Below are 26532 nucleotides of genomic sequence, written 5' to 3' on the forward strand. Positions count from 1 at the left end.
AGTGTGGGCCACGCTGCCCAGCGATTGCATTTCTTCATAGCTAGTACAATAGGCGGCACATCCTCCCATGCCCAGCCATTGGTTTAGATAGAGTCCTCAAATTTTATGCCTGTTTTGGCCTGGAGCCATGCTCTTCCATCTCTATCTGCCAGGTAGATAGAATTAGAGGCTTGAGTTATCATACCTGGTTCATTGCACACAAGAGTTTTGCACTTTACTCTTCTTGTTATATTGTAATGAAACTTAAAAAAGATAAAACAAGGAAAAAAATAAGGAGAGGAAGGAGGTGGTGGCGGACACCAAGTCTGTGATCTGGATGAAAGCCAAGAAGCTGTGGCCAGGCCAGTTGTTATGAGTGACTTGATGGTTTCATTTATTCCCACTCAAGTAGCACATTTCAACTGCTGAAAACTTTACTTGCTTCATGCTACAGATTTTTTTTTGTTTGTCAGTCATGGGGCTTGAACTCTAGGCCTTAGTGCTGTCTCTGAGCTCTACAACACAAGGCTAGCACTCTACCACTTGAATCACAGCACAACTTCTGGTGGTTAACTAGAATTAAGAGTCTCATGGACTTTTTGTGCCCAGGCTGCTTTTGAACCACTATCCTCAGATCTCAGCCTCCTGAGTGGCTAGGATTACAGGCATGAGCCACTAGCACCTGGCTACAGATCCTTTTTATAAATATAACTTGACTTAAAGAAGAAGAAATGATATTACCTAATGATGAATGCCTTTAAAATAAAAATTCTAATGCAGTAATAAATGGATACAATCAGACCGTGGAATACTATTCAGCACTGGAAAGAAATGAACTACAATTTTTCTTTTTAAAGACATGGGAAATTTTAAGTGATACTCATGAGTAAATGAAGCTAAGCTGGTCTGAAAAGGAGAAATATCATAATTCTAACGATATGATATTCTAGAAAAGGCTCAGTCCTCAAACTATGGAGAAGGTCAGAAGTTATGGGAAAGCAAGGCTGAACACACAGGGCAGAGAGTTCAGTAGTGAGTCTTCTTCTAACAATACCACACCGGCACATATGACAAATGTATGTCATCATTCAGTTCCTAAAACCCAGTGCATATGTAACAGCTGGAGTAAATGCTAGTCTAAGCAGGAAACTTTGAGTCCATTTATTGTTAAACTGCTATAAAGTACAACCCAAAATCGAACCCTTTAAGAACAAATAAAAAAAGGAATTAAATATCTTTATTTGGGTAAAACAATCTTTAAAAAATTCTTAAGGTTGATATTTTACCTTGGTAAGCATTAATTTTAACTATGCTTGACAAATGTTTTCAAAGGCATAACTGAAGATCCATAGAATTGCCTGCAACTTTTTCTTTAAACTAACTAGTGCCCACTATAAGTGGTGAAGGACTATTTTAAAAGCAATAACCACTAAAACTTGATGCTGTAAAAAAGTACTTTATATTTCAGGGAAAAAAACTTACCCTGATGCTCTTGAGCAAATGGTATTTAGGAAGCGATGTATGGATTTAAACAATGTATATACAAAATATATGCAGTATATAATAAACCCAACAGTAGGAAGACTCAGAGCAGAATCCCATCCAGTTATCTCCCAGAGATGGAAGAGATTAGACACTGGGTTCATTATTGGCTGGCTGGGTAGAAATGATCCCCCCCCCCCAAAAAAGTACATCTTTAGTATGCCTCTCAATTCATGGCAATTATAAGCAAATAAACTTATTTTGAGGGCGACTCAAGCATGCAATACATTTATTTTAATGTATTACTAAAAAGTAGCCTTCCAGTTTTGAAGCCATGGGCTGAATACTTCATTTGTTTGGTTTGGTCATGGGACTTGAATTCTGGGCCTGGGCATTGTCCCTGAGCTCTTCAACTCAAGGCTACCAACTTACCCCTTGAGCCACAGTGCCACTTCCAGAATGCCAAATGTTAATCATTCTTGTAACAGGGGGGAAAAAAAAGGAATACAAAGTTCATATTCCCTAACCAATTTGAAGTGTGGCATTGACTTTTGTGCCTGCTGATATCCTGAGAACTAGACCACAAAGCTATGTACACTGGAGGTAGCAGCACACCAGGGAAGTCTTGGGCTCCAACTAGGGACTATGTGCTTTGCAACTGTACTATGCAAATGAACTCTGTAATCTCTCTTTTTTTCTGTTTTCTTTCTTTCTAAAATTACATATTGAAATTATCTCCCATAAGCTTGTTTTAAAAAAAAGTGTGTAAAAAGGTTGGGCACAACTGGAAAGGGTGCAGGCTTCATGAAGTAGGGAACCTAGAGGGAGACCTTTGAGTCAATTAGAGGCATACCTTCTGTCTTATACCAGACATATAGGCCCATCAGGATGTGTTACCTCATCACATTACCTAAATACAAGTAGGCCAATCACAGACAGTGAGTAAAATAAACTTATTCTCTCTGTTAGGGAATTCATTTCCTGTACTTGTTATAGTAACAGATAGCTGACTAAGACAACCATACTCAGTAGATTTTCCCTAACTAATAAAAATTCATCATAATAAAGACTTAAATGTAAATATATTCTACACAATTCTATACAGCCATATATCCTCTATAATAATTTCTTTACAGTCACTACCAGGTAAAGCCTACTTATATTGTTCTAGATAGTTAGCTACAAGGCAGTATCTGATGAGATAGACTTGAGAAGTGATGCCCTGCTCATTCTGCACACAGTAACTGCTGTGTGCATTAACAAGCACACAGCTCCTAGAAAGTCTCCAGTTTTCCACTGGCCTGTACCACTCCCTCAAGGGATGGTTCTTTTTTTCCCACAGTGACTCCAAACTTTAGCCTGCCTTATTAGTCAGTCATAACACTTGCGATAAGAAAAAAAGTAGCATATAATGAGTGATTGTTGTCCTTAATGTACTATGTTATCTGTCATCTCTTTTGCTGTCCCTTGGTTATCTCATATTGTTAGAGTAATTCACCTTGTTATCTAATATATTGTAAATATGCTTGATTGGTTATTTGAAATTGGATAGGGAAGGAGAGAAAACAACATGAGTAGCAGGCGGTGGGGGGGAGAAAATGGGGACCATGACATGAGAAAGGGTATCAATGTATGTGAAATAATGCATCTTCTATCTGGTGAATATAATGTAACCCTTCTATTAATTACAATAAAAATATATGAAAAAAAGAAAAAAGAAAAAAAGTGGCAATATCTGCTCCAAATAAGATACTTTCATATGTACATACAAAAATAGAGATTATGATATAGTTACAGATGTGATATATTTAAAAGTAAAATTATAAAAGTCCTGCATAACAGTGATACTAAAGGACTATTAGAATCCTCTAAGAGATTCTCAAGGCTCGGAATGTTTTTACATATATATATATATATATATATATATATATATATATATATATATTAAATTGCTCTACCAAGGCTACTCTACTACTGGCTAAATAAAGGTTCTAAGTTATATGAAATTTTAGGTTGATTAGGCATTCTACAAAGCACTGATGATACTATATCTAATGTTCTTTACGCATGTTAAAATGCTCCAGTTAATATTTGAGAACATCCTGTGTACAGAAGCCACACATCCTATCTCATGAGCCACACAAATAAATCAGCAACAAACATGGCCTTCATGTCAGACCATTACCACCTCCTAGTGCTGTGCTGTTACTTTTTCTTTCTCTTTCTAAAACTTAGCAGACCTGCTAAAGAGATGGTAATTAGATATGCAGTACCAAGGCCCATGGATTATTTCAGGGTAAGTAAACTATGTTCAGGAGATATACCTAAAATGGGTAGAATGATCAGTGGTAAAGGTGGGCTAGGATTCCAGAAGAAGAAGGCGGAATACAGACAAAATACTGTTTATCTCGCTTTCCTCTTCAAATGCTTTTCAAGATATCTGAAGAACTTGGGAAAGAAGAAACATAAGATTTTATAGATAAAACACAGACAGTTCAGAGGAAGAGTGGTTGGTGTCCTGGGAAATTTACAGGCTTGGAGAGCCTATAAAGTGACTGCCAGAGGAGGAAGTCTGAGGACTCCAGGCGGAGCCACCAAAACAACCAGTCAGTCTTCAAGTAGTCAGAACAAGTAGTATGTTTGCAGATCAATGAATCCTTGACCAATACAAAGGTCTTTGTGATATGGTTTTCTGTGAATTTCATTTTTACAGTATAAATTTACAGTATGAAAGCACTTACATGTGAGGAGGGCCATACTACACAAAAGAAATGTGTTGGAGCAGGACTTAAACAGATACGTAAACTACCTTTTCTGAAAAGCACAGACTTGTTACTTGGACCTAAGAATTAAGTGAAAGCAGAAGAGCTTTACCTCCCCCCCGCCCCACCTCCATTTTATATGGGTCTTTGCTCTAAGGTGTTCTTTCTACAGTCCCTTTGCAATTGCCTTGGGATCCAGTAGGGACATAATTTATTGATACACTCTTCACCAAAAGGGATGGAGGGAAGTGACTCCAAGGAAGGGTGTAGCAGAATTTCTGCTCAGAACATACAGCCCACCAAGCAACAATCACCAAAATACACTCACCAACACTGCTTCCCTCATCTGATGATGACAATGAGAATTTCTCTGGAACTACTCTATACCCAACCTATATATCCACCTCCTTAATTGCTTAAGTCTTTGTAAACTTGAAGCTCATGTTTATACTCTGAGAATGGCTGAAGATAGGCTCAAGTGTTTATTTGGTGTGTTAGGTCCAGTGACCAGACCTGTCATGTGGAAGCCTTAGAATTTGGGCCCAAGACCTTAAATTCTAGTTTCAGACACAAGCAAGAAAAGGGAGTCCCTATGCTCACTACCGAAACAGAAGCCTCGGCATTCATGGGCTCTTTGACACAAGATTATACAAATCTGATCCACAACTGTCACAGCAAATGTTAAGATGGTATTCCATACCAAATACCAGATAATGAAGTGATACAACAGTTCTGATAGGCAAAATTTTTTCACTCTAAAGTCCCAAGATCATTTAATAGAATGAATTAGGGAATTTCAAAGGTTTAAAAATCAAGACCAAGGAGCTACCTTATTCAGCTAAATCTGTTCAAAATGGTGTTCCCTTTTAAGAAAGACTCAGATATAGAAAGAGTAACTGATCCTGATTCAACTAACTTGTCAGATTAGAGACAAAATTGATTCAGATTCAAATATTCTACTTCTGTGACAATTTCATATAATAATAATCTATCTAGTTGGAAAAAATAATAAAATAAAGCCATCATACAGATATAACAAACATGTTGGTAATAAAATTGAGGATCATTAAAATCTATGCAATTGCATGGTAGTAAAACAATGTACTGCAAATCACAAAATGGCTTTTAATTTGGGAAATTGAATATCCCCAAAATATCAATGCTTTCCAGCACTTCATTATAAATTCTGTAGCTTACAGCTATGAATTTCAAATTGGGTATCTCTTTAATTTAGTAAATAGCATCGAAAGCAAATGTCTTCTTTCTGATTAACAAATGTGTAATATATGGATGTTCATGACTTTCTGGAATCGTGCAGATGACACAGCATGGCACAGTGAAGAGGAAACCATGTTTTAAAATAAAGCTGCTTATAATTCTAGACCACCATCAGCTTCTACTACAGGAAACACTATAGGTAACACAAAAATAGGTAACACAAAAATTATAATACCTAATACTGTTTATTAGAATAGGAATAAAAATAATATTTAATGATTTTCAAATGATAGTATCTATTAAAAAGAGAAACAAAACAAGTAATTGTTATTGACATGCAAGTTATCTGTGGTATGGTATCTGAAACTGTATGTATGTAATAAAGTATATATACTTAGGCTACAAATCTCTGTTTTCTGTGATGAAAGCTCAGTTAATAGTGATTTTTGTTGACAATAACCCATTAACAATAGACATTCTTCCTCAAAAGCATTGCTAGGGCAGATGGCATCATGAGTGTTAGATGACAGCTCTGACATAGAATACAAAATTTAAGCAGGAAAAAATGATTTTTATCTCACATACAAATAGTTCTATATATAAAGAGGTAACCCATTTCAGGAATAAATAATATTTACTAATGCCAGCAGGATGGGTGGAATAAAGAGTTCTAAGGACCTGTTTTGATAAACACAATGAGGGGACTGTGAAAAATTGCTAGAAACAACTTTCAGAGAACTTTGGAAATCAAAGATGACTTACAGAAATCTGAGGAGTATATTCCAGATAAGCCATGACAATACTTCCTTAATTCCATGGTAGCCTTAATAACTAGAAAAGAGCCATCAGTCATGAAATTACTCAAGTCTGCCAGCCAATGAAAAGAATATAATAGGGGTGGAACTCCTCAAAATTCTACTCCTAGAAAAATATCAGTATTTCATTTATCAATAAAAGATTTCTCTGGTTTATTTGCTTATTAATGTGACCTGGGTATCATTCAGTTAGAACAAGGGCATTTGTTAAAAATAATAAATTTTAATTATTTAGCATCATGGCTACCAGAGTCTGTGAAGAACAGCTGCGCCAAATAATAAATAAAGCAAAAGCTTAAAAGGAAAGAAACAGGGAATACTATATTCACGAGGAACTTTGAAAAGAAGTAACATGCAGTGAATACAGAAAACCATGTTCACATGAAGAAAGACCTAAAGAAGGTGCTAAGCTCCAACCTTTATCTAAATTCAAGACTCTGCAAAAGACTGAAGTGAAGGCAAAGGTAGAATTAGAGTAAGCAATGAAGGCAGCATTATCATGAGTCCCTTTTATAAAATCTGAACAAGCTGATGACTCCAGACACTCAAGAAAATTCTCTGTTCAATCATACCTGAACACTAGCTTAATTGGATGGAGAATTCACTGGTCGTATGACAAAGACTTCAGAAAAATAAATCAATAAATCCAAAATAACAACAAACCCTAGGGAGGGAATATAATCTGATTTCCAAATCTTCTCTTATATTATTGCCAATATACAATTTTTATAAATAACAATAAAATCATCCACACAAAGACGAAAATAGGCCTACACAAAGGGGGAAAAGGCAGTCAATTGAAATTGTGTGTGACAGAAAGTCTTATTAGACGAAGACTTTAACAAATCAGTGCTTTAAATATATGCAAAGAACTAAAAAAAAAACAGTTTGTAAAATACTATAGACTTTGTAAAATAATGAAGAGTGATGCATGACAAAGTACAGAATATCAATAATAAGATAGGAATTCTAAAAAAGAACCAGATAACATTCTGGTATGAAGTATACAAGGACTGAAATGAAAAGTCACCCCTACTCAATAGGTGATGTAATCGGGCCCAAGAGAGTCAGTCAATAATTTCAAAGACAATTTAATTAATATAACTTGGCTTGAGGTACAAATTTTTTAAAAAAGAAAAACAATACATTTTCTTTTCTTTGTGGGGGGGCAGTATCTTCAAAGGACTGGTTATTTTCAGGTTAAGGTTTCACTTTGTGCCATAGCGTACCTGGACTATGATCCTTCCATTTATGCTTCCTGAGTCACTAGTTATTTACACACTACAAAAGCTTTACAAAATCAATGAAGGATAGATTTAAAAATATCCAACTTAGCTAAAGTAATTTGTCATAAGGATCTGTAGTAAGATTAACAGTTCATATTTCAAAAGAAACCACAGGAAACAAACACCAGTAGAGGACATGAAATGATGTAAGACTACGAACTAACACTTCTATATCCGGATGAGCTATTCATCAAAAGAAGAAATTAAGACAGTTTCATATAAATGAAACCGAGAACATCCATTCTCAACAGACCTGCCTTATAAGTAACACTAAACCCAGACCTTTCAAAAGTACACTCGAAAGAAAAGCTAATCTACATAAAGACATAAAAGCCACCAATAACAGCTACTGCATTATCAATCATAAAAGACAGTATAAATTTGGTTTTTGTTTGCAACTCTAGTTTTTATCTTAATCTGATTTAAAAGACAACTGTGTAGAGCACTAATTATAAATCTGTGCAGACCAGCACGGACTGTCTAAAATTGAAATGTTTATAGCAGTAACAGCACAAAGAAGGAAAAAGAAAGACATTTATATAATAGGAGTGATGTTGTTATATATTATAATTAAGTAGATATTAATTTAAACTAGATTTATTATTTAAGATATTTATTATAATAGTTAAAGCAATCACTTAAAAACAATTAAAATATAAATATACCCACATACACACACACAAAGAAATGAGAGAATTAAAATGTTATGCTGAAGAACATATATTTACCACAGGAGTATATAATGTGTTGAATTATAATTCCCGAGAGTATATGTTGAGTCCTAAGCTCCTATTGCTGTCAATATTATCTTATTTCAAACAGGGGCTTTTATACTTAATGGAATTAAGTGAGGTCACATAGAGTTAAAATGGCATCTGATTCAAGAGATAGCCTAGAATAAGAAAACATTTGAACATAGAGCGAGGGAGAAGCCATGAAAAGAATTGAGATGGACACTGGGAGATGTCTACAACAAAGAAATGTCCACAAACTCCAAGAATGTTCAGAAGTCAGGAGAGGAACTTAAAGGAATCTCTCAGAACCTTTAAAAAGATGAGCCCTGTCAATAGTTTGAGTTTCAATTTTCAGTATCCAGAACTATTGAAAGAATTAGTTATTAGCATATCTAGCTTGTGCTACTTTGTTAAACTAGTATAAAGGCAGTAGTAGAGAAAAAGAAAAAAAGAGTACAAATTATCTGGGTGCTAGTGGCTCATGCCTGTAATCCTAGATATTTTAGGAGGCTGAAATCTAATGATTGATGTTCAAACTCAGCTCAGACAGGAAAGTTCTTGAGATTTTAGCTCCAATTAACTAGCAAAAGGCCAAAATGGAACTGAGGCTTAAATGAAGGGAAAAAAATACTTTGGGATAGCATAGGGCCCTGAGTTCAAGTCCCAGGACTGTCACCAATATAAATAAATAAATAAATACCATAAAAATTAAAAATAAATTAATGTTTCTATGACATACAAACCCTTAGCCTAATTGTGATTAAGTTCTAAATACTAAGTCCCAGTGATTGTAAATAGAGATTCCCTCCTTGAACACTTGTATGTTAAACTTGTCATTTAAAATATGATGTAAAAATCCACATTAATAAATTCTTTAAAAAAATTAAAAATAAAAATAAAAAATAGGATCTATTGAAGTAGGGAAAATGAAGAAAGAAGACGTAGTAGACGAACAATTTAAAGATAAAGTCTGAAATTTCAACAGACAAGAATATAGACTGATTTTAATATAACACTGAAAGACAAAGGGTATAAATGCTTGCTTTTTAGATATTATAAAGCTTTTAACATGTACCTATAATTTCTTTTTTATTAAGAGAGACATATCTAGAACATTTTCCTCTAAAGAAAAAAACACATTATATGTATCAAAGTTTCCATAGCAATTTTTTTAAAGTCTCACTAACATATGCTATCAAAAAGAATAATAGACATTTCCTCCTGAAACTAAAGCCCATTTGGAAAAACTTTTACCACTGCTCTAAACAATCAGCTTGTTTTTTTCTAGTCCTAACGGTATAAACTCCCATCACAAAATCATTTATTCCATGTATGTGCTGCTCACCATAATCCATTCCATGTGGACTGCCATCACTGTAACCTATTTGATAGTTTTTTGATATAACACATACAGAAAAAGGAGTTCTTGATTACTGGTAGTGATAATAATAAAAACCTATAGTGTTTCTAACAGAGAAAACAATAATTATTTACTGTTAATTGACAAGAAAGAACAAATAAAAATGAAGAATGAATAATTTCTGTGACAACTCAAAATATGAAAGTGTGACTGGTTCATATGAATTATTTCTGTGACATAGAAAGGATGATGATGGGGGAGAAAAGATAGTAATAATAGACTTAAAAACCATAGCCAATTTAGTATTCCAAAAACTAACAGAAGCAGACTAAGGAAATGAGCTTTGCTTTCTGACAGCCATGCAAAAAGTCCTCCACTACTCTATGAACCATTAACTTCATAGCCACAGTCTGTTTTACACCATGAATTACCTGAAGATTCCATTACTTACCCAATGTAAAACAGGAGGACATGTTAAGTGCTGAATTAGCAAATGCCTAAGGTAGCCTTCTAGAGGATATCAGAACAAAGAAATCAACAGAGAAAGGATTTCAGAATCAAGAGAAAAATGCATAAAGCCAGGTATATTGGTTGCCTTCTGTGTTAGGCATTCTCTAGGCTGGAGAGTGCACTCAGTGGCAGCTTTTCTCATTGGCCTGGACATAACTGAATTCCTAAGTTAATGAGGAAGGTAAAGCTCACAAAGGGGACATTATGGAATTTGAGCTATGCTAATTTTGACAGGTGACATGGAAATATCCTCAGGTACTCCTCTGAAATAAAAGCGGACTAGCAAAGTAAAGTGCTTCTTAAGATGCAAATTAAAACCATATCCACATAATCAACTCATTATTCTTTTTTTTTATTGGTCATTGAACTCTGGGCCTAGGCACTATCCCTGAGCTCAAGGCTACCAATTTACCCTCCAGCCACAGCCCCACTTTCCGTTTTCTAGCAATTAACTGGAGATAAGAATCTCATGTTCTATAAGCCATATAATGAATGATTGCTGTTCTTAAGGTACTATGTTATCTCTCATCTCTTTTGCTGTCCCTTGGTTATCTCATATTGTTACAGTATCTCACTTTGTTACCTGATATATGGGATATATTTGTGTTTTGTTATTTGAAATTGGATAGGGAAGGGGGGAAAACAAGATGAGGGGTGGAGGTGGGGGGGAGGGAAATGGGGACCAAAACATGTGAAAGGGTATCAATGTATGGGAATTAATGCACCATCTATCTGGCAAATATCATGTAACCTTTCTATTAATTACAATAAAAATATATGAAAAAAAACCATATCTACATTCAGTGCCCTCCTACATAATAGGACACTATAAGATCAGGTAGAAATATCTGTGTTATAATTGAGACACATAAATTTTCATTTTGTATGTATGCTATCATCTATCTATCTATCTATCTCCTATCTTAAAATGTACTTTGTTTTATTAAAAGGTTTAAACACCATCGATTTCTTTTTCAGATATTTTTATTGTAATTAATAGAAGGGTTACATGATATTTGCCAAATAGAAGGTGCATTAATTCACATACATTGATGCCCTTTCACATGTTTTGGTCGCCTTTTCCCTCCTACCCCCACCCCTTATCTTGTTTTCCCCCCTTCCCTAGCCAATTTCAAATAACCAAATACAAATATATCTGATATATCAGGTATCGATTTCTTTATAAAGATTTGCTAAGGCAGATATGGAGGTACACTCCTAGCACCTGAGCCAGGATTGTGTATTTGAGGCCAGTCTGGGCTACAAAGTGAAACTGTCTCAGAATGGATTTGCTAAAGTCTTTCACATACTACTTGACAGATATTTTGTTGCGATGTTCTTCTTCTCCCCTTAGGAAAATTATCTTCTCTATTGGAACTGAGCATTCCTATCTCTCTATATTTTATGAGTAAGTATTCAAAAACTTAAGCCAATGGTAAGAAAAACAAAGTCATAATAATAATGTTTTGGAGTTAAGTTTATACCACAATGTGGAACAAAGCATGATACAGTCATCAAAAATGACTTGGCTATTTGTATTCCCACATTGGGTGTAGATGTCAGTACATGGATGGTAACTACGAAATGAACTGAAAACTGGTACTGTGGTCTACAGGGCAAGCCTCTCTACATAAAATATTAGTGACCATAGAACCAATTTTTAGGCCAGGCATTTCCCATTGTGCTCCTCAGGAAGACACACACCCAATACCTTTGACACAAGAAATATTCATCCTAGAGAAAGTAGACTGTTTGCATATATGAAACAAGATAAAACGTACTGAATGTTTTAGGAAATAGGGAAGGAGTAACAGAGAGTGACAGAAGGGTTAAGAATGATTGAAACATGTATATACATATGTGGAAATGCCACAATAAAAATCCACCCTGTATGAAAATACATGTTAATAAAAAAGTTAAAAATATTCATCCACAAAATAGTACAGTTACCTCTGGAAATATATCACGGGTGTTAAGCAAAAAATAATTCAGCAACCAAGAACAATGCATTCTGAGGTCAATTCTATTTATGAGTTCTAGGTCCTTCAGACTCAAGCAGTAATGAAGCTAAATAAGCTCGACTTTATATTATAAATTGAGGTTCAGTAATAGGAAACTAAATGATACACATGTTTCTGGGGGGTTGTTTTGTTGATAGAAAGCTCAAGCTACTTGAATAGGGTTAGCATTAAGAGCTGAGGTGGGGAAAAAGGAAACAAAGCATCATAGTAACAAAATCTGAAATAAAAGTATGAGCAGAGAGGCATATTAGCTTAGTGGAAGGGTGTAACTGAAGCTTTGCAGATCCTGAGACCCAGAGTAAACTTGAAGGTTTATGGGTAATAATGGTGGACAAGGTCTACCATCTTGCTTTGGGGGCAACAGCATTTCAATTTGGTCTTTCATTAGAAGTCATGAAATTACTCAGTAGCAATTTAGATGGCTAGAACATCTTTTACTCATCTCTTCCATTTGAAAGGTTATGCCAAAATTGAGAATTAGATTCTCAATAAAGCTTGACAATTTATTTGAAATGTACATGAATAATCTTACAAATCTAGGATTTTTCTATCCTTCTCAATTTCCAGATTAGCACACACCATAGTTTCTACATTGAGGAATTTCACTGATCTCTTGACATTTATTCATGGGTGTAATGTATATTTGTTACTTTTGTTGATGTGACCAAAATACCCAAGAGAAACAATCTAAAGAAGGAAAGACTTAGTTTGGCTCATGGTAACAGTGAATCAGTCTTTTGTCCACTGATCCCCTGTATTTGGGCAGAACATTATGGTAGAGAGAGCGGTAATGGAGGAAACCTATTTTCTTGGTGAAAGTCAGAAAGCAAAGAGAGATAGGTGGCCTGGAACCAGCATAACCTTCCAAGTCCCACCCCAGTGACCTACTTTCTTCAGCAAGGCCCCATTTCCTAAAGTTTTCTAAAATTTCCCAAATGGCACCACCAGCTGGTCATCCAACACATAAGCCTGTGGACATGTTTTATATTCTAATCACAGCACAGGATGAGAATGAAACAATGCCAATAATTATAACCAGTTATAACTGGGTGCCAGTAGTCAGATCAAACTACACACTGACAAATTACAAAAGCTATGGGGATAACAGAAATGAAGAATAATTCTTTCACATCTTCTTGCTCAAAATACATAATCTAGAATATCCTTTTATTCACCAGTAATGGAATGATTTATTATATGACAGAACAGAATGGGTTTCAATAGTTTTCTATTATTCTGGGAAGTGTAAATGTTTAGGAGAAAATGTGTAAAACGTCCCACTTAACTACTGAGCTGAGTTTGGAAATCCTGTATTGCTTTGATGAAAAATAAGCACAGCAGGTACTGAGTTTGCTGTCATTCTGAAACTATGAAGCATTTAAAAACAAGTCTGTCAAGACAAACACTAATGTTCATAAATTACCATGCAACAAAAGTCCTTGACAGGTATCTACTGTCTTCTACCAGATACCTTCACTCTAGTAAATGTACAATTAGAAGGACATTTAACTAGAAGTAAGCACACAAATAAAGAGCAGCAGGAGGCTAATTGCTATCATGATTAAAAGAATTTCAGGCCAAAAAAACAAAGGGAATATTTAAAATATCAGTCTTTGTGAGTAATCTCATGATGACAAAAACATAACTTACATTAAATTCAATCTTAAATCTATACTTAAATTCAAGGTAAAAAAAGATAGTGCAATAATAATGTGACTATTAGTAACAATATTATTTGACAAAATTAAAAAACTAATATATGCATGTGTATATAATTTATAACTTGAGTATATGATTAGTCCTTAATAATAATCAGTTATACTCTAGATTATTCTACTTGCCCTCTGAGGGGTACCTGGAAGTGATCACCAAAATTATGACATAATTTTGAGACATACAGGCTTTTTGAAGAGAGATCTCAATTACATTAACTATTCCTAATAGAGGGAACAGCAGAAATAGTTCAATATCATAGATACTTCCCATTGTTCTTACCATTCAACAGCTTTAATATATTTTTTTTATTACTAGCCAATCCAGAAAACTAATGCCAAGACTTTGCCTGTTTATTGCTGCCTTCTCTAGTGAAAATTATAAACAATGGTACAGCTATGAATAGGAAGAAGAAAGAAGTTAAAGACTTAGAAAATCTACATTTTCAATACTCACACAAGGAACTCACATAACTGCATTGATCTAAGGATATGACTGCAAGTTATTTTAGCAAGTGAAGTAAGATGTATCTCCAAGTTTCCCTACTGTCAAGTACACCTTCACAGAAGTGTGATCTGTAAGTGAGAAACGTACATGCCAATCAATCCCACATACTTCTAAAACATGATGCTTAAGACAGACATGAATCAGCTTCAGCACCTAATACATATAGCCAAGGAAGAGCTAATAAGCTGTGGTTTCAAATTGAAGTGTCTTCCACAAGCCCAATGGGATAAAAACTTGATTCCCATTTGGTAGCATTATTTTAAAAGTGCTAGTAGCTTTAAAAGATGGGGTCTACTTGGAGGATCAGAGGTCACTTGGAGGCATGTCTCTGGGGCTGTCTTGCCTAAACTTCTAATTGTCATGATATGAACTTCTCTGACACTCCCTTCTAGCCAGGATGGACTAAAACCTCTGAAATAAAGAGCCAAAATAAATCCTTCCTCCTCTAAGTTGTTTATGTCCAGAACTTTGTCAGAGTGACAAAGATATGGCAGATGTAGAGAGTAGGGCTGTTGCTATGACTACCTGAAAACATACCTCAGAAGTTTTTGGAACTAATCGGTCTATATTTTGCCTATTCCTTGAGACTTTGAGGGAGGCTAAGTTTAAAGATGATGGACTAATTAATCTGGTATGAAAGATTTCAAGGCAGTGTAGCACTCAAGCTATGGCATGACTGCTACTGGTTCTCGCTTTCTTTCTCTTTCTTTCCTTCTTTCCTTCCTTCCTCCCTTCTCCTCCTCTCCCTTCCCTTTCCTTCCTCTCTCTCTCTCTCATTCTCTCTCATTCTCTCTCTCTCTCTCTCCCTTTCTTTCTTTCTTTCTTTCTTTCTTTCTTTCTTTCTTTCTTTCTTTCTTTCTTTCTTTCTCTCTCTCTCTCTTTCTTGTGGGTCATGGAACTTGTATTCAGCCTGAGCATTGTCCCAGAGTTCATCAGCTCAAGGCTACCAAACTATCCCTGAGCCTGGGTGTTATCCCTGAGCTCTTCAGCTCAAGGCTAACACCCTACACTTGAGTCAAGCCCTACTTCCAGTTTTCTAGAGGTTAAATGGAGATAAGAGTCTCAGGTCCTTTAGTGCCTGGGCTTGCTGTGAACCTTGATCCTCAGATCTCAGCCTCCTGAGTAGCTAGGATTACAGGTGTGAGCCACTGTACCCAGCTACTGGCTGCTTTTATCAAAGTTATAGTGATATCTGTGACCAAAAAGCAGACAGGAAAGGCTTAGAAAACTTGGAAAAGTGAGGTGCTGAAGTCTTATGCCTGAGGAGGCTGAGATCTGAGGGCTGTGATTTGAAGCCACCCCTGGCAGCAATGTATGAGACTCTTGTCTCTAAAAAACACACCAAGATGCTGACCAAGGTGTGGCCTACAGGATAAGAGTGTCAAATTCAGCAAAAAATATAAGGGACAGTGAGTAGTTCCAAGTTCAAGTCCCAGCAATGGCCTGTGTGCACATGCACACAGACACACACACACACACACACACACCTGGCACTAGAACAATAGGAATGATATATTGAGGATATGTCAGGAATTTTCTATATTCCATTTACTGCAGGCTCATTAGAAAGAGTTTTGAAGTCCCTGTTGGGGCAGGGCCCCTAGGATAGTGATATTTTCTTGACAATAAGCTATTGAAGCTCTCAAAGCCTAGATATGGCTTGGTGCTGTCCATATAATACTTCCACACACATTTGAAAGAGGTCAAGCAGTGTATCACAGGGTCTGGACCCTGAAGGCATCTGTTGAGAAGGTGGTACATAAACCCACCATAGTGAAGCTATAGAGGGAAGAGATCCTGAAAAGTTAGAGTGGCTTAGAACATGGAATGTCTTGATGAGGTGAGCTACAAGCAGAAAGCAGAGATAGATCAAGCAGTAGGTCATGTCGGATGAAACTGATGAAGCCAGAGTGACAGGGTGCCTAAGTTCTTTAGAGTTTATCTCATATCATGAGTTTGGGAAGGAACTGGAACTACAAGATTTAATGTTTGCATGCTAGGGGACCATCTTGCTTTGGTTCCATCTTCCTTTGCTAGTTTATTCTATTCTTTGGGACTGATATTTAGTCTGTACCATTGTATCTTAGAAGTATATACTTATTTTATTCTTACAGGCACATATAGCTAAGAGTTTGTCTTGAGCCTCACAAGAGATTGTAAACATTGGCTTTCAAACAATCTTGAAAATATAAAGATCACTGGAACTCTTAGAGATGAACTTTATGCACTTTTCATTTTCAAATATGAATGCTGGGACACCAGGGCAGAGTGTAACAGAAGGATCTAGAATAGCCCCCACAGACTCCAGTGTTGAAAGCTTGATCTCCATCTCATGGCACTATTTTGGAAGGTTCTGGGGGTAGGTGTCTTTGAGGGACTAGATCTTGCTCTGGTCCCTTCTAGTCTTTCTGCATCTTGGTCACCATGCTGCTGTTCTGTGCCTCCATGACCGCCTTCTAATGGATTGTGAGCCCAAACACACCATTCCTCCCTTGAGTAGTTTTTGTCAGTGAAGAGAAAGCTAATAAAACAACATACAGCATTCAGAGAGATTGGATTCACATATCTGTAATCAGGAGCCTCCCTAAGGAATGTGGGGAGAGCATGGGAAGGTCTCATAGAAGACCCAGTAGAGCACTAGAAAGCATTTGAAAGCCAGAAGAGATTAGAAACCAGGTAAGTGGCAAATGAGCTTGAGCTTCATGGCTTTAGCTAATTATATAACCATTCTACTATATGGCTTTAAAGAAGGAAAAGGATCAAATGTGGAAAGCAATCTGTCTGGCTTCTTATAAAACCTAAGCAACCAATAAATGTTACTGAGTCATTATCCTTTACCATCATTATCATCAGAATTCTTATTTGTCTTATTTGTTCACTCATAGGAAAAAGTTCCCAGTGATTTCTGATGCCTGACTGGCAGTAAACACTGTGTCTCCATGACTGAACTCAATATACCTTGTTCGCATGTATTATTTTCATTCTGAATTAATACCTGGACTATGGATTGTCTGAAGGAGAAACAAACCAATGTACTTATAATACAGATCAAATTCATCAAACATTTGGCTTTCTATTAGGTTAGATTACTCAATTATCAACAGAAACATAAACCAAGGAAAATATACTTATTTGCAATTAAAAGGGCAATATATTAGTCAAGACACATAGTAGGGAATGATCCGCAAATTTGATTACTACATCTCTACCAACTGTCATCATACGGAATGGAATAAGATAAAATGAAAATTTCAGGATTACGAAATGATTTAAATATACACACATACATGTAAGCATCATAATGATGCTGAGAGGGTAAAGAAATGGACATAGAATGAAAGGGTATCTTTAAAAATCCTAAACATAATACTCATGTATCTATGATCACATACGCATGTCATATACAATATGGCATATATGTGCAGTGATGATACTTCTTTGATTTCCGTTATATTTATTTTTGGGATATCTTTATCTGGAATATCACCATTTAAACAAGTCATGGTGTGTGTGTGTGTGTGTGTGTGTGTGTGTGTGTGTGTGTGTGTGTGTGAAAAGAAAGGTAAGTTATAAACTGAGACAGCAGATGTTCCTGACTGATACTTCACTCTCTGACTGTCTGCTACTGATATAGTTATTCATTTAATCCAGCATGCAGTTATTGGTTCAATAATTACTATAAAAAGTGGATGCCAGACATTTATACACCTTAGTGTATCCTATGTCAAGTGCAATATGCATTGTCTATTGCTATAAGCTCTACATTCTCAACTGACCTACTTTTTTCTCACTATGATGTTAAATAATAGGATACAAACTTTAAATAATTTTCCCCTTAAACTCTTCAAAAAGGAAAAAAGAAAAAAGCTGGCAAGAGGGTCTTAAAAAAATCTTGAGAGTCAAGGTGAATGGGAAGTGAACAGAATGAAGGAAGAAGAAAACAGCCAAGTGAAGTGCTTTGTAATTAAACTATGGTGTGTGAAGCATGTCCTAGAAACACAGGAAGCCGAGTCCTACCAGTAAAATGCTCAAGAAATCCTCACGCTGAGGGATTCACACTCATAGTAGTTATTTCAAGAGTGGGATCCTTTTATCCTTTCAGTTAAGAAAAACCCACCATCTTCGGTCACTGTTATTTTTTCCCCTTGCTTTTATCTTCTGTCTCACTTCCTTCTTTTTCTTTTCTTATTGGGAAACTCTTTTTAGCACTCTTCAAATAAATCAAGTAATTTCCAGAGTGGCCCCAAGCCTACTGAGAGGAAAATGAGGAAGGATGATGATGTAGTGCTGCAGAAAGAAGTGGGATGACCAGATTTGAGCTTCCTTCCCTAAGGCCATTTTGGTCCCTGGAAGCCAGGTGAGCCAGCTGGAGCTCATTATCTACTCCACTACATAGGATGCATTTGTGGGCCACTGCCCATTCTGGGATCTGTACTCTGAGGAGAATGAGAAGAACCAAAGGTGTATTAAACAAAAAAAAAAATCTCCTCACAGCAGCCAGAGCTGACAAGCTCTTACTTTCAGATGTGTACCATATTCTGTTTCCTTTGTTCTAGTCTGTCTTCCTTCCTTCCTTCCTTCCTTCCTTCCTTCCTTCCTTCCTTCCTTCCTTCCTTCCTTCCTTCCTTTTTTAATGACCATCCCACTTGTGATAACTTGAATCACCCCATTTATAAAACACAGATAAATCAGGGTTTTCTCTGAGGGAAAACTCTTACCTTGTCAACTCATTTACTTTGTCAGCTTTTGCTACCTCTTCCGACCAGAGTGGTAAGATTATAGTAATATAAGTCTAAGGTAAGTATTTCTCTAATAATAATGCTGGGTCCCTAGTGTGGTCTTTTTCATTGAAATAGTTGTGGTATTCCTCATGACAGGCAACGTTGCCTTCAATATGTGTCCATTGTTTATAGACTGACAAGAGGAAACATTCTGGTTCATGGATATAACACTGAAACCAAAGAGAATAGCTTCACTTCTGTCTTTATTCCCAGTGATCACAGATGAACCAGTGAAAGAGCATCAAGCACCATATTCCTTTGATTACACCTTGATGCTAAGTAACTCTAGACAAATAGTTCTTAAGCAAATTATGGCTCAACTTGAAGGAAGTGAGTGAAATTTACACATTGGAAACTGGAAGAACAATACAGCTACAAAAAGTCATAATAAGAGCAGAGCAACAGTGGCTCACTTCTGTAAACTAGCTACTCAAGAGGCTAAGATCTGAGACCTGCACCAGGCCAGGAAGTAAAGTCCATGAGAGTCTCACCTCCAATTAACTATAAAAAGGCCAAAAGTGGAGGTGTGGGTCAAGCAGTAGAGCATTAGTCTTGAGTTAAAAAAAAAAAAAAAGCAGAAGCACAGAGTCCAGCCTGTGAGTACCAGCATTAAAAAGAAATAATAAAAAAGTGGCAACTGTTAATATTTTAAACATTAAATAATAATAAGGAAATAAGTAAGCAGAAACAAATCACACAGTTTGATAAAGAAGTGGGTTTGAAAGTCTCAACGGACTCCTGGTATTGTGAGACCCCAAACAAGGGTGCCACATTGTCTGGCTTACCAGGTGAATGGGTACTTTACTTACCTCCAGATGCTCTAAAATATAGGGTGGATTTGTCATGCCAAGCCTGAGCATTGCTCCCTCGGGAATCACTTCCACCAACTTCCACAGGAGTGTGGGGAGGTCAGTGCCAATATCTCTGCCATACGCCCCTGTGTCTTCACTGGTCAACCAGATCTCACAAACACCCTCTGTGAATTGAAGAAGATAATTAACAGAATGATGGCAGAGCTGTTTCCTTCATCATTACAGCTGCTCACTCATTTTAATGCAGTGTTTCTCAACACTATTATGCAGGAAGTCTGGGCATTCAATTGCAAAGAAAAAGCAACATATCCCAAGGTGGTACTGGTTTATTATGTTCATTTTATGAACACCATAGAGTTACAACAATGCTGAAAATTATCCATGTGTTCTGTGAAGTGATTACCATTCACAGCCAATCAGTTCAACCTTACTTCCTCCTAAATTGTTCAAGGCTACAGTTTTATGCCCATCTCAAGAGGACATCTATTTTCTTAGCCATGAGACCAGGTAACGTGGACACTCCGCATAATAGGGACTGTCAAAGGAGCTTCACTAATCAGTCTGCCACCAACCTAAGATGAAAATGTTAAGTGAAGGATTAACTTTAACAAATGATTAATTACAGAGAACCTATGTTTTTTTCCCCAATAGTAGGTATTCTAATCTGTTTTCTTCATTCAATTAAGATAGTGTTCATTTTATTGCTGTGTTCTAAAGAATATTAAGTATTTGTACTGGAAACCTATTTACTGACACCTCAAATCCTATATCCTCTCAATCAGAGTTTAGAAAAGTGTACTTATATTTTTGTTGTTATAAAGAATCCCATCTTCAAATATTAGAGCTGGAAATAACATCCTTCCAAAAAATCAGGTGGAAATACTTTTAGAACACTTAGTGCCATTTAAAATGAATTAAACAGAATGAGCTCTAAGAGCTATGAAGGTTTTTCTGGTCCAACATCAGAACATTTCCAAACCATATTCAATTAAAGGATTAGCTTGTGCTAAAAGGCCAAGTGATTTGTAAGGGTAAAACAAACAATAAAATGAGCCTGTGAAATTTGTTCATGCTCAAGTGATTTGTTGCTTTTGAAGAACCTCAACACACATGGCACACAAAATAAGACTTTAGCCTGGACCACAGTGTCTCTAGAAAGTGTCTTAAAACTATCATTTTAAATTGTCTTTACTTGGCAAAAAGGTTTCAAAAATACATTTAACTCTTCTCAGCCAAGACCAGAAACAAATAAAACACATGGCTTTTACATAAATATGGATTTATAATTCAGAGAATTTTTAAAAAGCCAAAACAAAAGATACTTAATTCATTGTACAGTTTAGAGGTAATATTTGTGATCTTCCTTTGCAATAAAAAAATGATACACTTAATCAAAACTTCATGTAACCCATACAAAAAATGTTTCCATTTTCTGAGGGAGACACAGCCTCACCTAGAGCATCACAACAGGGAAAATAACTAGGATAACAATATTCAAGAGGCAGAGGCAGGAGGATTGCTGTTCAAGGCCAGCCTGGGCTACATAGTGAGACTGTCTCAAACAAACAAATAACAAAACCCCTACTAAGAACAGAAATAAAATTTTAGTTTGCCAAATGAAAGAATTCTGAGTTGTCAATAAGAATAAAGCTATTAAAAATAAAGCTCCAATAATAAAGCTGAAAATATTTATACATTAAAAATTAGTAGTACTGTAAATACATGTTTCATCTCAGTTTAAATCAAATGCAGAAGTTCCCAGAAGTCATAAACCTTTATTATTGTGGGTGGAATGTGGTGTGTGTGTGTGCCAATCTTATAACTTGAATTCAGGGCCTGGGTACTGTCTCTGAGCTTCTTTGGCTCAAGATTAGCATTATACCACTTGACTAGCAGCTCCATTTTGGCTTTTCTTTTCTTTTTAAGGTTAGTGGAAATAAGAGCCTCACAGACTTTTCTGCCTGGGCTAGCTTTGAAGCACAATCCTCAGCTCTCAGCCTCCTGAGTAGCTAGGATTACAGGTATGAGCCATTAGTTCCCAGTTCCTTTGTTTAGTCTTAATCATTTAATAAAAATGATTTCTGGGGCTGGGAGTTTGGCCTAGTGGTAGAGGGCTTGCCTAGCATACACAGAGACCTGAGTTTGATTCCTCGGTACCACATACATAGAAAAAAGCCAGAAGTGGTGCTGTGGCTCAAATGGTAGAGCTCTAGCTTTGAGAAAATCTAAGGACAGTGCTCAGGCCCTGAGCCCAGGTCTAGAACTGGAAAAAAAAAATGAATTCTTTGCCCTCTAAAGAAATAGTCTATAGTCTATAGGCTGCCTTTATAATTCATAATTTTATAAACATTCTCTGTACATAAAATAAATATTTTCATTTTGAAAATGAATTGCAATTATTGGGTCATCTTTATTTTAATATTATATATATATATATCATCAGACATAGGATTATTACAACATTAAAAGAAAGTTTTTATCACAAAATCCACTCCAGGAAAAGAGAAGGCTAAGTAACAACATAAACAGATTTTAAAACATTCTGAAAGAGGTTATAAAAACAGGACATTTTTCCATGATTTTCCAGTTACTGGCATTTGAGCAGCACAATATGAATATTTTTAAATGAACAGAATAATTTTAATTTGTAATTTTTCCATCCAAATGGTTCCATGTTATGCCTTATGTAGAGGCAATGCGTTCCTGGAACAGTGCCTTGCTGTTGCTAGATGAATATAGAAGGGGAAAATCACTGTGAATAGGAATGGAAATAACATCCACACAGAAAACAGCAGTTGGCTCTTTAAACTGCAAAGGTGGGGACCAATAGCCCCCTGGTGGGCTAAAGCTTCAAATTAAATCACATTAAGAGGAAGCAGCTGTAATATTAAATCAGCCGCAACAAAAATAACACTCTATGTCTCTAAGACCAAGGCTGCTAAAATGTTCTGTATAAGAGCACAATCAAATGAAAGACATGTGTAAAAGGTGAAACCCTGGACTGTAGAATTCTGCTTTGCCAGGGCAATACCCAAGCACTGAATTTGTGGTATACAAATGTACCAGGAGGCTGAGGGTCATAGTAATCACTCACAGATACACACTTGAATACATGCATGTACACAAGCCTTACACATAACTAGCTATATGTACAGACAGGGGTACTTGCCTAAACAGCTTTGGATCATAAAAGTATCAGTTATAAGCCATGTTTTGTTGCACAATACTCTTAATCCATCCATCAAACATCTATCTAGTCATTCTTTACTATGTCTCCTGCAGTCATTTGGGATCAAGATTAGATAGGGATTCTTCAGTAATATTTTGTTATCACTGGGAGCTGGCAGGGAACACTGTTGGATACATAGGGTACTTTCTATATACATTCCCAATTGGGATGGCTTTGGAGGATACAGACATAGAAATGAAAAGCAGCTAGGCTGGTTTGAGTAGGTATGATGTCTGCATTAGGGAAATTGTCCCAGTCTGTACTATACTGGGCACTTGGATTAATACATGAGAAAAATAAAACACAGTAAAAAATGTAAAAGAAGCTGGGCATGGTGGTAGCTCATGCCAGTAATCCTAACCTCTCCAGGAGGCTGAGTGAGATCTGAGGATCATGGTTCAAAGCCAGCCCTGGCACTAAAGAACCTAAAATTCTTATCTCTAATTGATCACTAGAAAACAGGAAGTGGGGCTGTGGCTCTGGAGAAGTACAGTAGCCTTGAGCTGAAGAGCTCAGGGACAATGCCCAGACCCCAGGCCCAGAGGTAGGGCAGTTGTTTTGAGATAAACAGCTCAGAAACAGTGGCCAGGCCCAGAGTTCAAGCCCCATGACTCACAAAAGAAAGAAAGAAAGAAAGAAAGAAAGAAAGAAAGAAAGAAAGAAAGAAAGAAAGAAAGAAAGAAGAGAGAGAGAGAGAGAGAGAGAGAGAGAGAGAGAGAGAAAGAAAGAAAGAAAGAAAGAAAGAAAGAAAGAAAGAAAGAAAGAAAGAAAGAAAGAAGGGAGGGAGGGAGGGAGGGAGGGAGGGAGGGAGGGAGGGAGGGAGGGAGGGAAGGAAGGCAAGAAAGAAAGAAAGAAAGAAAGAAAGAAAGAAAGAAAGAAAGAAAGAAAGAAAGAAAGAAAAAGATGCAGGAAGGACTAAGATATGAGAAGTAAATGCATAACTAAAAACTTACATACCTAAAAAAATTTAAGTGAAAAAGGAGGGGAAAGTGGTAGTAGACAGAGACCAATATTCTTGAAGAAGATACTTTTTTCTAAAATTGCCCTTCCAAATGCCTGTAGTTTATTTTCAAAAAATTACCATTTGTCTAACTTTCTAATGTATACTAAATTCATCAGATTTTCCATCATCTTTCCATCTAATGTGTTAATCTGGTAAAAAGTACAGGAAATATTAGGAAGGAATGAAACTGTACAGTTAGAAACCCTTAAAACATTTTTGTTATTAGAACTCTTTATCATTTTACACAACTAACTACAGATCCTGTGGCTGAATCACAAACCTATTTTTTCCCTGAATACAAAGCAAGCTCAACAACAACAGCTGGATTCCAATCTCAGCTCCATAGTAATTTGAAATGACAGAAGATGGAAAAAGTAGAAGACATAAAAAGTTAATAAGAAAAGATAATATCCTTAATAAAATATTCTCACAAGAAAGAAAACCCTATTTCAAAAATCAAACTTTGCCAAAACCTCAATTTCAAAAGATTATGGCTCACTATAACTTATGAGCTACAACATAATAAATAAAAAGATGAGTATAGATTGATTTCATCTGGTTAGGAAAGTGTTGTTTCTCTAGTAGCTCTTCTTTTATCATTTGGGAGAAATTTCCACCAAAAGTTGCTTCAATTATACCATTATGAGTTTCTAAAAACAAGTATTACAAAAATATGAAAACTATATTAGAATGATTAGAATGATGAGTAGTTAAAGGGCCCTAAATGCAGGAAATCCTACATCAACTAACCATAAAAACAATCCACCTCACTACGCTGCTAAATACCTTCTTCTCCCCTTCTCTGGCTTGTTCACCATTTCTTTTTCCTTCTCCTTTCTTTCAGTTGCATCCTTGACTCTTTCATCCATCCCATTTTAATACTCTTTCTCCCCAAAAGGAATGTAAATCAAATATAACAATTGATATATTTAATTAATATTCACAGGATTATATTTTACTTGTTGCTGCATAAAAGATTAAAGTATATGTTATTAAAATTTTAAATACCTTTTGTTTCCAAGATACTGACTCATAGTAAATTCAGAAATAAATATGACACTGTTTACACATTTGAAAGATAATGCAAGTTTTACCAGTGAGGATGATTTTAAATAGTAATATAGAGAGATGACCATATGCCTATTTAGTCTGTTAATTTAAGAGCAAATCAGACAATAAAACCACTTGGGTCTTTCTAATTCTTTTACTGGACATGTTAAACATTTGTGTTTTCTTCTAAGATTAAAAAAAGGTCTTAATTAATAATAAATTTTCAAAGGTCTTAATCTTATTAAAGAAAGCATCAAAATAGATAGTACTATCTCCTTTTTATTTTGTTTTACAGAATTGATGTACCTGTGATAAAAATCCAACTCATGGGCCACATGCAAAATAATTATTAATTAGCTAATTCTTCAATTATATGTTTACATTGCTTTTTATAAACAATAAATTTACAATAAATTACTGACTAGAGAATTTTCTTTATTTATTTAGACACCAAGGATCAAATCTAGGGCCTTGTACAATTTTTCACACAACAGCTGTGATGAATACAAAGAAATAATAGCTCTCACCATCAATAACTCAACTTTTCAGCTGGCCTCATGGTATGTTTTTATAATCTCAGCAAAGGAAAAGTTAAGGCAGGAGGATGTCAAGTTCAAGATCAGCCTGACTTATTAGTAAGGACCTGTCTCAACAACAGAAACAAAAAGCCTCTTCAACTTTTTGAAAGAAATGGCAATTACAGTTGGTTAATGAATCGAAAGAAAACAACAAGCCCAGCGCTCTGATGACTTTGCCTGTTACTCTAAGTAATCCATTCAGGGCTCCTCAGTAAGCAGCTACATGTGACATAAGACTTCATGTACTTCACTCATAAGATTAACATCTCTCTTCATGGTCTATCACTACGTCCACTCAAAACAGATTCCACTGAAAACGTCTGTTTTGGATCTATTCTCAATACAATCCATGTTGGGGTAATTAAAACACTCTGAATAATACAAGAGAATTTTTAAATATTAGAAGTGCCTAATTAGGAAATCTTACATTTTATTTTATAAACACAGAGGCTACCTGCCCAAGTTATACAACTAGAAGCAAATTAGAGATTAGCACTCTCTAATTTTCTCTTTCTTTTTTCTTTTACTTTCTTTCTTTCTTTTTTTCTTTTTCTTTTTTTTTTTGGAGTCAGTGCAAGGGCTTGAACACAGGGCTTGGGTTCTGTTCATGGGTTCGTTTTTTTGTTTCCACTCAAGACTAGCACTCTACCACTTGAACCACAGCTTTACTTCTGGATTTTTGGTGGTTAGCA

The 26532-nt window shown here is 35.9% G+C and overlaps 1 protein-coding gene across 2 annotated transcripts in view; it reads right to left on the reverse strand.

Annotated features, from left to right (window-relative positions):
* Window positions 1-26532, reverse strand: part of Cdkal1 (CDKAL1 threonylcarbamoyladenosine tRNA methylthiotransferase) — a 519085-nt gene that overhangs the window by 203975 nt on the left and 288578 nt on the right. For both annotated transcript variants that reach the window (XM_090356314.1, XM_090356316.1), the window contains exon 10: window positions 19978-20144. In XM_090356314.1, coding sequence (XP_090212440.1) covers window positions 19978-20144 — 167 coding nt within the window. The remainder of the gene's footprint in view (window positions 1-19977; window positions 20145-26532) is intronic.

Source organism: Megascapheus bottae, chromosome 22 (assembly GCF_031878675.1).
Source record: "Megascapheus bottae isolate mThoBot1 chromosome 22, mThoBot2.hap1, whole genome shotgun sequence".
Lineage (NCBI taxonomy): Eukaryota > Metazoa > Chordata > Mammalia > Rodentia > Geomyidae > Megascapheus > Megascapheus bottae.